The sequence below is a fragment of the Staurois parvus genome, unplaced genomic scaffold (genome assembly GCF_062004578.1).
Source record: "Staurois parvus isolate SC_StPar_1 unplaced genomic scaffold, SC_StPar_1.0 ptg000154l, whole genome shotgun sequence".
NCBI lineage: Eukaryota > Metazoa > Chordata > Amphibia > Anura > Ranidae > Staurois > Staurois parvus.
The window spans coordinates 11,417,197-11,435,223 of NW_028317950.1; the positions used below are offsets into that span (position 1 = coordinate 11,417,197).

Here is an 18,027-nt window from a genome sequence, read left to right on the forward strand (position 1 = left end):
TTTTTAAGTACTGCAGCTTCACACCATTCCACGAGTGTGCGCAATTTTACAGCGTGACATGTTGGGTATCTGTTTACATCCTCTTTCATATTTTACAAAAATAAATGGGGTATATATTGCTTCTATTAGTGTATTTTTACCAAAAAATATATATTCATTTTTAAAAACTGCGCATTTCGGTCAAGTGCATTTTTGAATTTTCGTTACCAGAATTTTCATATCGGTGCACCACTAGCAGCTTTGTATGCAGTTCTCCCAAGCCAGTTGCTATGTATAGAAATACATATTGTTCCAAAAAAAAAACAAGACAAACGCCAGATAAAATGCACATATTTGGTCATTTTCATTTGCGATTTTTGAAAAAGGAAAAACACAAAATAAAGCATTATATACACACATACATCTCCCATTAATAATTTTTTTTTCTCTCTTTTTGGCAGTGCAGTTCCTAAAATGCTCACAAGGGTTTCTGCTGGCTGTGAGCACCCTCTGCAGTGACACTATATACAATGGTTGGCACATAATATTGCACACAGATGGGGCGGAGTCAGCACAAGAAGTAGCAAAAAAAAACAAAAACGGATGTAATGCCCACAGAGCAGAGCACCACGTCTGCCGCCATGTCCTGAAAATAATGGTGCATTGAGGAGGCTGCAGTACGACTTTATTATACATTCCCGAAACATGGTCGTGTAAAATAATCCTCTGCTAAGGCAAGTCTTGTCAGTTCAGTAACAACCGGCAGCGACTGGAGTGTCGGCCATCTTCAGGAGCAGGGGCCTCAGTCTGTGGCAGTATTGCAGCCCCGGTTTAGTTTTTTTTCAAGCAGCTGTGGGAGCTTGCTCTATCAGTCCGTTTCAGAACAGGGCACCCCATTGCATGATCAGTGGTATTGCAGGCATCCAAGACCAGGTCAGCATGTGTATGTGACAAGCACGACCGTCCAGTACATCATTCCTTTAACCCGCTACCCCAGGCTTGCTTTGGGGCTGTTGTAAAAATGGGCAGTGGTCTGCAGCGTATTGGGTGGTTGTTGTGTAGAGCAGAAAGGATTCCCTTCTTAGCAAAGTGTGTCTGTGTTGAAAGATAACTGGGCCTGGGGAAAAAAAAATGGATAAAACCATTGTTAGATTAAAGTATCTGTGCATATCATTAGTAAAAAGGACACTTCGTCCTAAAATGACCAAGTAACACTATAGTGGATGTACAGCCAAAACATTTTTTGTACAGTTTAAAAGTAGAAAATGGTTAAAACTCCAGACAGGGTTTTTTTTTTGCATTGAATTAAAGTGTTATTAAACCCACAACAGTAAAAATCAGTCTGTCTATGCAGTAAAGCATGCTTGTTATACTCACTGTGGAATTTAAGGGATTAATCCTTTGCATTGTGTCACTGGGAGAAATAATGCCTCATTATTGTTGTCAGTAAAAGGAATAGTACCTCATCACTGGTGTCAGTGGGAAAAATAATGCCCCATTATTGTTGTCAGTGGAAGGAAAATTGCCCTATTGTTGGTGTCAGTGGCGGAAACTATGCCCCACTGTTGCTGATGGTGGGGAGAATAATTGTCAGGGCTCCCGGTATGACCAGAGGTGTGCGACTGACGCAGGGAAACGCAGACTTCCGATAAGTTATTAACACTAACAATACAAACATAAACGCAGTGCAATACTAAAACATAACACAGTGCAAACGAACCAAACCACCCACAGATAACAGTACATACAGTGCAAGCGTCGTCAGGCAGGCCGGGTCAATATCAATCGGGCAGGTAGGTACAGGGGGAGCAAGCGGAGAATAGTCGGGTCACGAGCAGGGTACAGCAACTAACAGGCAGGTAGGTACAGGGGGTCAGGCAGAGAATGTTCGGGGTCACAAGCCAGGGATCAGAACAGGAGAAGTCAGCAGAGGTCAGAATCAAGCCGGGTCAGCAACAAGACAGGAACAGGAGCAGGATGCAGGAACAAGATACAGGGCCCAGGAAAAACACAACACCAAGGCAGAGTCTGCAGGTCTGAATGTCCCTTAAATACACCAGTATAATTAGTTCCAGGTGTTTGACTGGCTGCAAGGTTGAGTCTCTGATTGCTGGGAGCACCCGCTGGCCAGCCCTGGTACTGCAGCTCACAAGGCAGGTGAGTCCCACTATTGCTGGCCAGTCCATTCCTGACAGTACCCCCCCCTCAAGGAGCGGCCTCAGGACGCTCCAAACAGTCCTAGCTGGGCAAAATGTTCCACCGCCCGGGTCTGGTAACTGGCGGGATATCAAAAACTGGCACACCGGGCTGGACTCCGGGCAGAGGCACACCGGGCTGGACTCCGGGCAGAGGCACACCGGGCTGGACTCCGGGCAGAGGCACACCGGGCTGGACTCCGGGCAGAGGCACACCGGGCTGGACTCCGGGCAGAGGCACACCGGGCTGGACTCCGGGCAGAAGCACATCGGATTACCAGGTGAAGCAGCAGGCACCGGGCCCCCAGGCGGGGCGACGGGCACCGGGCCCCCAGGCGGGGCGACGGGCACCGGGCCCCCAGGCGGGGCGACGGGCACCGGGCCCCCAGGCGGGGCGGCGGGCACCGAGTCGTCTGGCGGGACTGCGGGCACCGAGTCGTCTGGCAAGACTGCGGGCACCGAGTCGTCTGGCAAGACTGCGGGCACCGAGTCGTCTGGCGGAACTGCGGGCACCGAGTCGTCTGGCAAGACTGCGGGCACCGAGTCGTCTGGCGGAACTGCGGGCACCGAGTCGTCTGGCGGGACTGCGGGCACCGAGTCGTCTGGCGGGACTGCGGGCACCGAGTCGTCTGGCGGGACTGCGGGCACCGAGTCGTCTGGCAAGACTGCGGGCACCGAGTCGTCTGGCAAGACTGCGGGCACCGAGTCGTCTGGCAAGACTGCGGGCACCGAGTCGTCTGGCGGAACTGCGGGCACCGAGTCGTCTGGCGGAACTGCGGGCACCGAGTCGTCTGGCGGAACTGCGGGCACCGAGTCGTCTGGCGGAACTGCGGGCACCGAGTCGTCTGGCGGAACTGCGGGCACCGAGTCGTCTGGCGGAACTGCGGGCACCGAGTCGTCTGGCGGAACTGCGGGCACCGAGTCGTCTGGCGGAACTGCGGGCACCGAGTCGTCTGGCAAGGCAGTGGGCACCGAGTCAATTGGCACGACAGCGGGCACCGGATCAGGTACCGGATCATCTGGATCAACAGCGGGCATCGAGTCAACTGGCCTAATAGGATCATCAGCCTGGATCAGTTCATTGTGCTGAGTAGAGGCTTTAGGCTGAGTAGAGGCTTTAGGCTGAGTAGAGGCTTTAGGCTGAGTAGAGGCTTTAGGCTGAGTAGAGGCTTCAGGCTGAGTAGAGGCTTCAGGCTGAGTAGAGGCTTCAGGCTGAGTAGAGGCTTCAGGCTGAGTAGAGGCTTCAGGCTGAGTAGAGGCTTCAGGCTGAACCACGGAAGGCAGGTTCTCAGACGGTAGGCTCACCGGTTTGGATACTGGCAGGATGGTATTGGTTGGAAAGAATTTTCGCTTTTTTCTGGTTTTAACTACTGGGGCACTGCAAGTAAACGCAGGTCTGCAAATGAATGGAGCAGCTGGAGACAGAGAAGAGCTGGAGGATGGAACAGGGGAAGGAACAGTCGCTACAGAGGGCTTCTTTACAGGGTTAAAGGCAGGATAGGTGCAGCGAGTGGGAACAGGGTACTGACATGCGGTAGATAGCCAAGTATACTGGGCTGTAACTGGAGGAGCTGTTGGGAATACAGGAGTAGAGCTTTGAGGAAATAGATTAGAAGCAGGACTGGGTCTTTGTAAGCTGACTGAGGCTGGGTGTAACAAATCTGTCCATGTCTGCAGTATGGGTTGAACAAAGCTGAGCTTACACAAAGCCTGTCTGACCAAAGACTGCACTGCGTTTATACAATCTCTTAGTACCTGTGGTGAACATGTGGAATAACGCTCCAGAAAGTAACCCACATCATCCTCTAATAACCAGACCAGGGACTCTACCTGGTCTGCACTAAATGGTGGCAAAAATTCATCCCTGCATTCGGGGGAACCAGATGAAACCAACTCAGCACAAACCTCAATCAATGGCTGCACCTCAGAGAACTCTGTGCCCTGATCTACTAGAACATGAGCGAGCCGTATACATTCTAGCAGTTCATCCCGGGTATACTCCTTCAGAGTTTGATAAGCATACTCCCTGTCATCAAACACTAGCAGATATAAATACGCAACCTCATCCAGATCCATCCTTCCCATCAACAAACCAAGATGGCTTCCCTGTGCAGCCACTTCTGGTCAGGATTGGCCTTGGTGTAATGTCAGGGCTCCCGGGTATAACCAGAGGTGTGCGACTGACGCAGGGAAATGCAGACTTCCGATAAGTTATAAACAATTTATTAACACTAACAATACAAACATAAACGCAGTGCAATACTAAAACATAACACAGTGCAAACGAACCAAACCAAACCACCCACAGATAACAGTACATACAATGCAAGCGTCGTCAGGCAGGCCGGGTCAATATCAATCGGGCAGGTAGGTACAGGGGGAGCAAGCGGAGAATAGTCAGGTCACGAGCAGGGTACAGTAACTAACAGGCAGGTAGGTACAGGGGGTCAGGCAGAGAAAGGTCGGGGTCACAAGCCAGGGATCAGAACAGGAGAAGTCAGCAGAGGTCAGAATCAAGCCGGGTCAGCAACAAGACAGGAACAGGAGCAGGATGCAGGAACAAGATACAGGGCCCAGGAAAAACACAACACCAAGGCAGAGTCTGCAGGTCTGAATGTCCCTTAAATACACCAGTATAATTAGTTCCAGGTGTTTGACTGGCTGCAAGGTTGAGTCTCTGATTGCTGGGAGCACCCGCTGGCCAGCCCTGGTACTGCAGCTCACAAGGCAGGTGAGTCCCACTATTGCTGGCCAGTCCATTCCTGACAATAATGCCCTGAGGGCCGGATAAAAGCAAGCAAAGGGCCGCAGTTTGGAGACCACTGGTCTATAGTGATGTATCATTGAAAAATACTATCAGGGGTGTTACAAAGTTCCGCTTGACCTATCAAAAAATAAGTGAGCAGCTACAAAAACTGTAGCTGCTGACTTTTAAAAAACAACCACTTACCTGTCCCGTGGTGCGTCCCCCGCAGCTCGTTTCACCGGCCGTCCTGTATTCCAGGAGGCCGGCATCTTCACTGTGGGCACCCAGCTGTGATGGCTTGTGGCTTGACAGCCGGGCACCCACTGTGCATGCGCGAGTAGCAATGGTCCTGTAGTCTTCTGGGACTTGTCACGTGTCCCAAAAGACTACAGGGAGGGAGCCGCTCACCAAAAGGTGCCAATTCTTAATGGGGAGCGGGGGAGCAGTCGTTAAAGCGGAACCTCCCCTTTTGGGTGGAGCTCTGCTTTAAGCAACAGAAAATAGCTTATTCAGGAGTTTGACTAATTCTAGGTTTCATTTAACTTAAATAGTTTGTTTGGTCCAAACGAACTATGTCCTTTACCAAAACATGTCCACTGCAGGGACGGACTGACCATTCGAGCAGTCGGGCACTGCCCGAGGGCCTGGGGTCAGTAGGGGGCCCCATGAGATGCCCCTGGTACCTTTCATTGGCTTTTTCGGGTGTGGGTGATGACACAGGGGCCGCATGATCCCCTATTGCCCGGGGGCCCCATGAGTTGTCAGTCTGCCCCTGGTCCACTGTCAGAACTGTATAAAACTAGCTACATACAGTATACAGGGCTGTGTTCGGCAGCTGTATTACGACTTCCCGTCCTGTTCCTGGATGCTGCTCAGCCATTCACAGGAATCCTTTTATACTGTTATTGAATACAATGCTTTCTCTGACTGGCTGAGGTGGAGATCATGATATCATCCACCCGCCGCTCTGAAGGTCCCCTTACTGCTGCTGGAACATGGCACTACTGTATCTGTACTGTAGCTGATGCTACATATATTTCATACAGCTCGTGCACAGATCAGTGAAGGAAATTTATTCTCTTGGACCAGATTGGCCCAAACTAACTATTTAAAGGAGCAGGGTGAGATTTCCCCTGACTATCTGTCCTAGAGACACAACAGGAAATAGTTACATAGTTAGGTTGGCTGAAAAAAGACCAAAGTCCATCCAGTTCAACCTTAGAAAAAAAAAAAAGTTATAATCCTACACCCACAGTTGATCCAGAAGAAGGCAAAAAAACACCAACAAAGCATGATCCACTTTGCTCCTGCTGGGAAAAAAAAATTCCTCCCAGATCGGATATTCCCTAGATCATCTTTACCTATAAATGTTAGTATCCAAAGCGAGGGAAAATCCTCCTCTCCCCCCAACAGCACCATGGTAGTAAATTGAGAACTACAAGCTGACAGCAGCAAAGGCTGTCAGAACTTGTGATAAATGCAGATATCTGGCGAGCGCTGATACAAAGCCGCTAGCACAAAAAGACTGTGACAACAAATCCCACAAAACATAAAAATGAACAAAGTGCAGCACTAAATGTTAAATAGCATCATTAGTGCAAAATAAAAACAAACAATGAAGTGTATATAATAAAAATAATGAAGTGATTCAGTGGTATGATACATAAATGGCCATCCAATAATATAACAAAATGATAAAAAAAAATCAGTAAAAATGAAAAAATAATTTAAAAAAAAGTGCCCGTGGCACTACAAATCACAGCAATACCAATGCTGAAAATCCAAAAAAGTGCTATAAAATCCAGTGATAGAATCCCCCACCGCTTATGGCTATGAACTCACCAGAAAGCTACTGCTATAGTAGCATTGATTCTGATCTCTCAGATGAATAATCAGGGATCCATATACCCAAAATTAACTTCTCCAATGAGTGCTGGTAAACTCAGACCAGAAAAAGGAACTTCTCCTAGTCTGGAATTTAAACCCTTCTCCACCAATCATCATCCAACGTGGGGACCTCACATGTCCACTAAGCTCCAAAATTTGTTCTCTTGGACCAGCTCAGTCCAAACTAACTATTTAAAGTGTTTAAAGGAGCAGGGTTAGATTTCCCCTGACTATCTGTCCTAGAGACACAACAGGAAATTAAATTTTTCTAAAGCGAGGGAAAATCCTTCTCTTCCACCCCCCCCCCCCCCCCCCCACCAGCACCATGGTAGTTAATTGAGAACTACAATATGACAACAGCAAAGGCTGTCAGAACTTGCGATAAATGCAGATATGTGGCGAGCGCTGATACAGAAAGCCGCTAGCACAAAAAGACAGTGACAACAAATCCCACAAAATGTAAAAATGAACAAAGTGCAGCGCTAAATGTTACATGGCATCATTAGTGCAAAAAAAACCCCCAAAAAACAATGACGTGTATATAATAACAATGAAGTAATTCAGTGGTATGATATATAAATAAATGTACATCTAACAATATAACAAAATGATAAAACAAATTTGTAAAAATGAAAAAACTTGTAGTTTTCCCATTCACAGAATACTGTGAATGAGTGATGCAACCGAGTAGGTAGAGCTCCACACGGCCATGTTTTAAAAAAAATTTTGATAGCTGTCACAACCGGGGATCGGGGGGGGGGGCAGTCCTTTCAGAATATTTTACATGTCACACCTATATTCAGGGGGCATCATCTAACATGTTACAGAACTTCTCCTTTAACACAATCTGCATTTTGTCTTCTACTGGTTTTTATGCACAACTGTAGAAGTAGGAATTATTAGACCTGTCCCCACTCTTACCCTTTCCTCCTCAAAGCTGATGAGTCCCTCATCATCTGTCTCTAGATCTTCAGGCTCCTCCACCACGAGGGCCCGCAGCTCTGTGGGTGTGGTCCGGGGTCGCAGGAGACTCAGCACTCGTTCCATAGGGGAGGGGACAGCACAAGCGGGATTGGCCTCCTGTTGCTCTAGGTTGTCGCTCTGCTTCTTTGCAAAGTTCACAAACACCTGAGTAGGTAAAGAACATAGCATTAAGGGACACTTTTACTGAGAAGGATATAAGCCATCTTTTCCTGTTGTATATGCTATTTACCTGTCTGTCTAGCTTGTTGATCTAATTGCTTTAATGGGCTTGGAGTCACTGGCCTCAAACGAGTGAGATGCACTTCTAACGACTTTATCTGCTTAATGGGTCAGTGAATGACACCAAGCAAAACTAGAACTGACAATTTACATAATTCTCTTTGTACAGGTTTATTGCAAGGGGAACCTATACTGAGAAGTACAGAGGCTGCAATTGTTGACCTCCTGGAAATACTAGATACTTGGGTCTAATTATGTATTAGAAACGGACCTGGAGGTAGACAGATGAAGAAAGTCAAGGTGAATTCAGAACTACTTCTCTTTTACTTGTTCCAGGTTGGTGACTCCAGGCAGCTTCTATTTTGACAGCCAGACAACTTGTATTTTTAGAATGAGAGTCCGACAATGCCCCCACCACCTTACATATGCAAACATTTCTTTTAACCATAGTTACATAGTTAGTCTGGCTGAAAAAAGACAAAAGTCCATCCAGTTCAACCATCAAACAAAAAAGTTATAATCCTATACCCACAGTTGATCCAGAGGAAGGCAAAAAAAAAGACCCCAGCAAAGCACGATCCAATTTGCTCCTGAAGGGAAAAAAGATTCCTTCCTGATCCCCCGAGAGGCAATAGGATATTCCCTGGATCACCTTAACCTATAAATGTTAGTATCCAGTTATATCCTGTAAATTTCGGAAAGAATCCAGGCCTTTTTTAAAGCAATCCACTGAGCTGGCCAGAACCAACTCTTGAGAGAGTCTATTCCACATTTTCACAGCTCTCACTGTGAAGAAACCTTGGTTTTAGGAGATTAAATTTCCTTTCCTCCAGACGTAAAGAGTGCCCCCTTGTCCTCTGTGATGACCTCAGGGTGAATAGCTCTACACCGAGTTCACTATATGAACCACTGATGTATTTATACATGTTGATCATATCCCCCCTTAATCTCCTCTTCTCAAGAGAGAATAAATTCAGTTCCTCTAATCTTTCCTTATAGCTGAGCTCCTCCATGCCTCTTATCAGTCTGGTTGCCCTTCTCTGTACTTTCTCCTGTTCCCCAATGTTTTTTTTTGTGAATTGGTGCCCAAGATTGAACTGCATATTCCAGATGAGGTCTTACTAATGATTTGTACAGGGGTAATATGATATCTCTCTCCCCAATGTTTCGTAAAGTGATTGCATAGGCAGCTTTGCAAACATACTCACAAACTGGCCCAATGATGATGAGGATATTTTACCCTAGCAAGAAAAAAATTCTGTAGCTGCTGACAAATCCTGTAGCTGCTGACTTTTAATAAAAGGACACTTACCTGTTCAGGGATCCAGCGCCGTCCTCATCCAGGCCGCTTCTTTGCCGGTTTCTGGATTCCTGGCATGTTTACTGTGGGAAGCTGGGTGTGACTCACTGTTTCACAGCCAACTTACCACTGCATATGTGTAAGCAGCGCTGTGCTTTGGTCCCGCAGTCTTCTGGGACATGTTATGTGTCCCAAAAGGTTGTTACATAGTTAGTCTGGCTGAAAAAAAGACAAAAGTCAATCCAGTTCAACCATTTAAAAAAAAAAAAAAAAAGTTTTAATCCTATACCGACAGTTGATCCAGAGGAAGGCAAAAAAGTCAGCAAACATGATCCAATTTGCTCCAGCAGGGGAAAAAATTCCTTCCTGATCCCCTGAGAGGCAATTATTATTATACAGGATTTATATAGTGCCAACAGTTTGCTCAGCGCTTTACAATATAACAGGAGACAATACAGTTCAATACAAGAGGGATTTGAGGGCCCTGCTCCTTGGAGCTTACAATCTAGGAGGGAGGGACTAGTGGTACAAAAGGTAGTAACTGTGGGGGATGGACTGGTTGGAAGAGTAGAAGATTCCAGTATTAGCTGAGGGCAGGATAGGCTTCCCTGAAGAGAGAGTCTTTCAGAGATCGACTAAAAGTGAGCAGAGTAGGCGATAGTCTGATAAATTGGGGTAGAGAGTTCCAGAGGATGGGGGAAGTTCTGGAGAAGTCCTGGGAGATGAGCATGGGAGGAGGAGACAAGGGAGCTAGAGAGTAGGAGGTCTTGCGAGGAGCGGGGGTACGGTTTGGGTGATCTTTAGAGACAAGATCGGTGATGTAATTTGGGGCAGAGCTATAAATGGCTTTATACGTTATTGTTAGTGTTTTGAATTTTATCCATTGGGCAACGGGAAGCCAGTGGTGGGATTGCCAGAGAGGGGTGGCAGATATGGAACGGTTAGTAAGGTGGATGAGTCTGGCAGCAGCATTCATGATAGCCTGAAGAAGGGAAAGCCTGCGATGAGGTAGGCCAATGAGGAGGGAGTTACAATAGTCAAGGCGAGATATAACAAGGGAGTGGATAAGTTGCTTAGTGGTTTCCGAGGTTAGGAACGGGCGTACCTTGGAGATGTTGCGGAGGTGAAGTCTACACGATTTGGACAGTGATTGGATTTGGCAGCATGAAGGGAGGACTTGTATGTTAAGAAAGCAGATTTATATCGGGTGAAGGCTTGCTGGGATTTGGTTTTACGCCACAATCGCTCCAGCGCACGACTATGTCGTTTAAGATTTCTGGTGTCATCAGTCTGCCAAGGTTGTAACGGTCGGGGCCTGATGCTTCCTATTAGAGGAGCAAGTGAGTCTAATGTGGATGAAAGCAAACTGTTGTAGACAGTAGTGGCCAGGTCTGGGCAGGACAGGGGAGAGATTCTGTCATAGAGTTGGTCAGTTGCAGAGTGGAAAGGAGCAGGGTTCAAGTTGTGAAGGTTTCTGCAGGTAATTGTTTTCCACTTGGAGGGATAGGTGTTTGAAGACGTGTATACTGTGAAGGTGATGAAATTGTGATCAGAGAGAGGAAAGGGGGTGTTTGTGAGGTTGTAGGGAGTGCAAAGATGGGAGAAAACAAGGTGTAATGTATTCCCATCAGAGTGAGTGGAGGACTGTATACATTGTGCTAATGCAAAAGATGAGGTTAGGTTGAAGAGTTGGGATGTAGCCGGGTTGTTGACATTAATAGGGATGTTAAAATCTCTGAGAATGAAACTGGGTAGATCAGAGGAGAGAAAGTAGGGTAGCCAGGCAGAGAAAACATCAAGAAAGCGAGACACGGGTCCAGGAGGCCAATAGATCACTGCAATCCTTAGAGAAATGGGAGAAAACAGTCGGATACAGTGAGTCTCGAAAGAAGAGAAGGATAGAGAGGGAGGGTTAGGGAGGACTTGAAAGGTGCTGAGTGGGGATAGAAGCAAACCAACCCCACCACCTTTCCGACCACTGGGTCTGGGTGAGTGTGTCCAGAGGAGGCCTCCATAGGAAAGTGCTGCGGGGGAAGCAGAATCTGCTGCTTGAAGCCAGGTTTCTGTAATTGCTATTAGGTCAAGGGAGCGGGAGACAAATAGGTCATGGACAGAGGTGAGCTTATTATAGACAGAGCGGGCTTTCCAGAGTGCACATGAAAAAGGGAGGGTGGTTTTTGGGAGCAAGGGGACCGATATTAAATTGAGGGGATTGCGGCTATTCCCGGAAAAAAGAGGACACCTGGTGTGGGGGTGAGATAGTGGAGGACCAGGGTTTGGGGAGATATCCCCAGAGGTTAGGAGAAAAAGAAGGGTGAGGAAGATAAGATGGGAGCGGGATGTACATGAGTGCACATGCTTTCCAGTCCTGGTGTTTGGGTCAGCAGGAGAGTTAAGTACCAGCAGGAGGTGATGAGAGTAGTAGTAGAGAGATGGTAGCAGTGAGGGGGAGATGTACACGTTTTGGGGTGGAGCAGAGGGGTAAAGAAGTGAGATTTTGGGAACACAGGAAAGTAATATGAAAAGGAGGAGTAGAGGGGACATATTAAAAAGGTACACAGAGTGGGACTCAGACTTGTAAGAGATGTTTCCCAGGGTGTTTGCTTGCAGTCTATTCAGCATGCAGTAGAGTTTCTTGTTGTATCTTTCTGCTGCTTGAGTTATCCTGCTTTAGTTAAGACTGCTGTGTTTAACTGCGTCTTAGCACTCCATCTACGCAGCACACACGCAAAAGCAGCATCCCATCTGTGACTGTCCCGCCATCTGTGATTTACCCCCATGAGCTGATCTAAATTTATAGAGAGATGGTCAAATGAGCACTCTTCTCCACCCCAGTTAGGAACTGATAAGGATCACAGGAATAGGGGATGGATATTCCCTGGATCAACTTTACCTATAAATGTTAGTATCCAGTTACATTCTAAGAAAGAATTCAGGCATTTTTTAAAGCAATCCACTGAGCTGGCCAAAACCAACTCCTGAGGTTGTGGGCAAAGAGAACTAGGTACCCGCTCCCCAAAAAAATTGTTAATGTGGTAGAGGAGGGAGGAAAGGACATAAAGTGCAAATTCCCCTTTCGGGTGAAGTCCCACTTTGAGAAACTGATTATGAAGCTCATTCTTACCCAGGAGGACACTAGTTGTGGCCATGCAGATAGACAGTAAGGGTATGTGCTGCCTGATATTTTTTATCCATCATTGTAGAAGATCTAACCTACAACAGATCTGCCTATCCACCATTATGACCATATCTGCCTAATACAGACCTCTATTTCACTGTCATAGGGGTATTTACAACAGTCCCATAAGCTAGTAGTGGCCCATATTTGCAAATGTTACCAGCAAAATGGGTACAAAAACACCTCTGTTGGTTGAAAATGGACCTGTGTGTATAAGTAAATAAATGTTTTGGTATACAATGTTCTAAACTTTATTTGTTCACATCACAGATGTGAAAAACAAGCAGAACCACTTGGAACATAAATCAGATTTTGGCAGGTAAGTGTTGTGAACACCAATTTATTAATCTTGATAACTAATATAACTGTTTTTGGGACACACATGGGATTCTCACTTACATTGTCAAGGGTGGTCTGGCTGACTGAGTAATCCTCTATTCCCAGGATGTCCACCACCTGCTCCATTTTGCTGAAGACCTGTGCCAAGGATACCTGTTCGGACTTCAGCTGGTACTGCACTTTTGTATGGTGCCTTTCCTGTAGGAAAGAAGAATGTGTTGTAAGAGAAAAAACAGAACTAAGTCAAATAAAGTAAAATTAATGATTGTGGGCTTTGTTTATGATGGTAGCTATTTCTTAGAGCAGTCGGATTTCTCTGCTATGTATTTCTGGAAGAAGGAGAATTAGAATTTAAAAGTCTACAAAAGCCAGCCACACAAGCAACAAAATGTGTCTGCTTCAGCAGGAACCAGCTGAATTTTGATCCACGTGTGGCTGTTTCCCTTCATGAGAAGTTGATCTGTTGGTTGCCTTGGCATGAATGCTCCTGCTGGAAAATTTAGCTTTGATCAGCACTAGTATCATTGTATTCTGATGGCAGGAGAGTCCCACTGTCAGAATACAATGACACAGCGGGAGGATTTCCCCATCCACCTCCCTTCTTATAAGAAATATATAGGGGCTGTTATTGCTGGCCTCCTTCTGAAAATGCTGAAAAAACAAAGTTATTTGAAAATGTTTGCAACTCTGGATCAATTATTTCACTTAAAGAGCACCTGTCATAATAGATATATGGGGGCTGCCATTGCTGGCTGCCTCCTATAAATGCTGGGTACCTGGCTGATTCTGGATACAGTCCTTTTCCATCACTGCTGCTGACCAGCATGCAGCAAGTAAAAGTCAGAATGTTTTATCTCTATACTTGTTCTGGGTCAATAATTCAAAAAGTATTAAAAACAAAGATCTAGCATGACAGCCAGGTAATTAGCACTTTCAAAAGGAAAAGTAAGAAGGAGAGGTCAGCAATGACAGCCTACGTATACCTCTTTTGAAGAGTTCTTTTAATATCTCAGTAGGTAGTTAAGGGCACAAACCTGGATAAGTCCTGCTTTAGTCTTGCTTTCATCTTGCTATCCCTCTCTCCTTATTTTCCTTTACATGCGCCTATTAAATCATCAGTACAGAAGCTGACAAATACAAAAGTGTTCACTACAAACCTTTGATGTTGGTACATCTATGTTCATGGCCGTCTTAACGCACGGCACCCCTCAGTTTCCAGCACTCTTGTAAAGCTTTGCAGGGGTTAAGGGAGAACCCCCTAGGCAGTGCATCTTACTACTGCCACTGCTTTTGTGGGTGGGATGTATACTGCGCCAAACCCCGCCAGCCCTCCTCTCCTATTCATCCCATGTGATCGCAATAATACATATCCTGCCCACACAAGCAGCGGCAGTATTAAGATGCTTTGCCTCAGGGGTTCTCCCTTAACTCCTGCAAAGTGTCATAAACTGTGTGTGTGTGGGGGGGGGGGGGAATATTGATTGCAGATTTAGCCCAGTGACAGAGTGCCAGATCATGTAAGATCTGTGACAGCAGCTTTCCTGCGATGCTCTGCTTGAGGAGACCATCTCTGCATTATACATTACTGAAACCTATACTGTGCCCTCCTGCCCCTCATTGTACTGTACGTCCTGCCTCCCCCCTGTACTGTGCCCTCTTGCCCCCCTCCTTTACCCCACTGACTTATGTACTCGGCCCTTCTGACACCCTGTCCTCTGCTCTACTGCCTGTTTACATTTTGTTTTCAATATTTGTGTTGATTATGGGATTTTTTCTAATTGTTTAAAATAGATTTTAATGAAAGTACTAATAAATAGAATTAAACATATATCAACTATTTATACTTTAATTCTTGAAAGTAGGTGCTTAAATTGGGGCAGGCTGGTAGAGGGGCCCAGAGCATTACTTTGCCCATGATGCTATTAAGATGTCCCTGTCTAGGTTTACATAATGTTTAAGTAGATCTAATGCTGTGTCTTGTTTCCCCTTATAACACCCGCCTGTGTTTTTTTTTTTTTTTTTTTTTAATCGCTAGCCTACAGGGCACTTATACCCCCTTCCTGCCCAGGCCAATTTCCAGCTTTCAGCGCTGTCACACTTTGAATGACAATTGCGCGGTCATGCAACATTGTACCCATATGAAATTTTTATCATTTTTTTTGTGACAGATTTATTTTTGTGGTATTTAATCGCCTCTGGGTTTTTTATTTTTTCTTAAACCAAAATCCACTGAAAATTTTGAAAAAAAAAAAGTTTGTTATAAAATTTAGTAAATGATTTTTCTCCTTCACTGATGTGCACTAATGAGGCTGCAGTGATGGGCACTGATAGGTGGCACTGATAGGCATTGACAGGCATCACTGATGGGCATTGACAGCCATCACTGATGGGCACTGAAAGGCAGCACTGATATATGGCACTGATAGCCGGCACTGACTGGCACTGATGCGCACTGATTGGTGGCACTGACTGGCACTGATAGGCAGCACTTATTGGCAGCACTGATAGGTGGCACTGACTGGCACTGATGGGTGATACTGAAAGGCAGCTCAGGTGGGCACTGATATGTGGCATTGATGTGCACTGGTAGGCACTGATATGTGGCACTGATGGGCACTGGCACGAGGCACTGATGGACACTGACAGGTGGTGCTTCTGAGGCTACACTGATCATCAGGGCACACTGATCATCAGTGTAGATGTCCCCTCTGCGGAAAGCCGATTACCGGCTCTCCTCTCCTCACGAGCTGTCAGCGTGAGAGCTTGAGAGGAGAGAAATGCCGATATCCAGCATTTCCCTGTTTACATGTGATCAGCTGTGATCACATGACCACATGACCGAGCCGACATCTTCAGATCTTTCCGTGATCGGTGACCCGCTGTGTCCAAGGGACACAGTGCACTGCCGATCGCCGCGCTGCACGCTCCCTGATTACTACATGGCGGGTGGGAGGTGTTTAAATAGAGATGTCCTCGAAAAAAAAATGGGAGAGTCTGGCAGGTTTCTAGAGGCAATACATACTGTAAGATAGTTTGTGCCAATTCAAAATTATTGAGAAATAAGGCCTATTGTGTCCTTGCACAAAAACGGGAAACAAAGTACAATTGCCTTTAAAGCAGACTTTTGGGAAGTACACAAAAAATCCTATTGTAGTGGGGGCACCTCACACTGAAAGGATTAAATGCTTGTTAAAGCCTAGTAGTATAAACTGTGATATTTTGCCTTTCTCCAGAAAGCTTCCTATATGCTGTGTGACTGTTTCTCTGAAGGCAATTTTCTAAAGCACACTGGCTAGTGACATCATCAAGTACAATGCAGGGCCAATAGCCCTGCATTTGTAAGTGAGGATGGTGAGGGCCCAGCCACAGCTTGGAGCGTCAGAAGAGGTGATTACCAGAAGCCTGCCAAAGCGAGGAATAAGGCAAGTATTACAGATTATTTGTCTATCCCTAGACTTGGGCATTTAACCCTTGAAGTACTGGGGGAGCCCAAACTGCAAGGGTGTTTTTTGAGTAATTCCAGGGGTTCGGCTTTTTTTTTTTCTTAGTGCCCCACTCCCCAGCAAAGAATACTAGTCTTTCCTTTGTTTCCTCACTGCTCTGTTCAGTCACCAAGAGTGAATACTTGATACTTCCAAGCATGACAGAGAATGTGACTCACTTCATATGACTGATTGCTAGTGATCGGTTACTGGCCCAGCACTATCACATGCAGTGGAAGGGATCCTTAGCCCTGTGTCCTAAGAGACTTGCTTACATAGGGCTGTCCTTCCGGTGGCTGAACAGAGTGGTGGAAAAGGAAAGGTATGTGCGGTTTGGGAAGGGTGGGGGGATTAAAGTTAATCTGTTTGCCCTGTATGAACAAAGCACAGGTTCCCTTTAAAAACAAGTATAACCCGGTTTTCTAATTTCTAGTAAACACTTAAAGGAGAAGTACAGCCAAAGCTCTTTTGGCTGTACTTCTCCTGTGGATCACAGAAGTGCAGTTCGTTCTGCACTCCTGTGACCTGTTTTCAGCTGACAGCGGGATGAAGTCCGCTGTCGGCTACCATCACTTAGCCGGTCCAAGCTGGAGAAAGATCCCGACTTTAAAGTCTGGATCCACCCCAAAGTCTGGAGTGGTGCCTGGCTCAGACTGTTAGAGATCTGCTGAGATCCTGAGCCAGCCGCTTCCTCCCCCTCCACAGCCCAGCACGCCAGTGAATGCGGGGGAGGAGCCAGCGGGGGACCGATGCTGCATTCACCTAGGTAAGTATAGTTTGAGGGGGGGGGGGACATCTTTTAAAAAAAAAAAGAGAGCAAGCAGGAGGTTAGTTACTCATTTATTCTTTATTGCAACATTTCCGATGATGGGAACAGTGAGAATTGCTCAGACTTACTTTGAGTACAGCTTCCGGAAAGTTCCTGTTGAAAAACCGTACAACTTCCTTGACGTTCACACTAGATTTTGTCCTTACAGTGATCATGTAACCGTCACCAAACCTGCAACATTGTTAATCATATTTAATGAAAAACTCCAATTTCACAAAAAAAATAGCATTAAGAACATTTTTTCCAAGAAGCTGGTTGTACACAAGTTGATTGATAGAGCAACTTGTGTACAACCAACCTGCCGGACATGGATTGAAATTTGGCCACTCCCTGCTGAACTGGATGAATTTCGATCCATGGATGGTTGGCTTAAAGTGTTACTAAACCCAGGACTCTGCATTCGCTATATCTGGTCTCTCACAGTACACACAACATGGAAATGCAATTTATTTATTTTTTTAGTAAATATAAACTGCTAAATACCTTTTCACATCAGCAGTATATAGCAGTCTTGTGACTTCTTTCAGTGTCCAGCAGAACACTGGTTAAAGCTTGTAGGAAGAGTTTTCATTCTGCTCTGACTGTCCTATAAGGCTGCATGAGCCCTGCCCCTTTGTCTGGACAGTGCTGATTGGCCCTGTGCTGATCACATGCACCAGCCCAAAAAGTAAAAAACTCTCTAGCAATTCACACTTAAAATGGAGTTCCACTCGACCTATCAAAAAATAAGTCAGCAGTTACAAAAACTGTAGCTGCTGACTTTTAAAAAACAGCCACTTGCCTGTCCCTCTGTCCCGTGGTGTGTCCCCCGCAGCTCGTTTCACCGGCTGTCCTGTATTCCAGGAGGCTGGCATCTTCACTGTGGACACCCGGCTGTGATAGCTTGCGG

At 46.1% G+C, this 18,027-nt stretch overlaps 1 protein-coding gene across 1 annotated transcript in view; it reads right to left on the reverse strand.

Annotated features, from left to right (window-relative positions):
• Positions 1–319: 319 nt before the first annotated feature.
• Positions 320–18,027, reverse strand: part of ABCA2 (ATP binding cassette subfamily A member 2) — a 233,890-nt gene continuing 216,182 nt past the window's right edge. Inside the window, exons 47-50 of the mRNA XM_089675055.1 lie at positions 17,207–17,309; positions 12,888–13,025; positions 7,729–7,935; positions 320–1,096 (exon numbers count right to left, since the gene is read on the reverse strand). Of these exons, the coding sequence (XP_089531181.1) occupies positions 1,061–1,096; positions 7,729–7,935; positions 12,888–13,025; positions 17,207–17,309 (484 nt within the window). The 3' untranslated portion in view covers positions 320–1,060. The remainder of the gene's footprint in view (positions 1,097–7,728; positions 7,936–12,887; positions 13,026–17,206; positions 17,310–18,027) is intronic.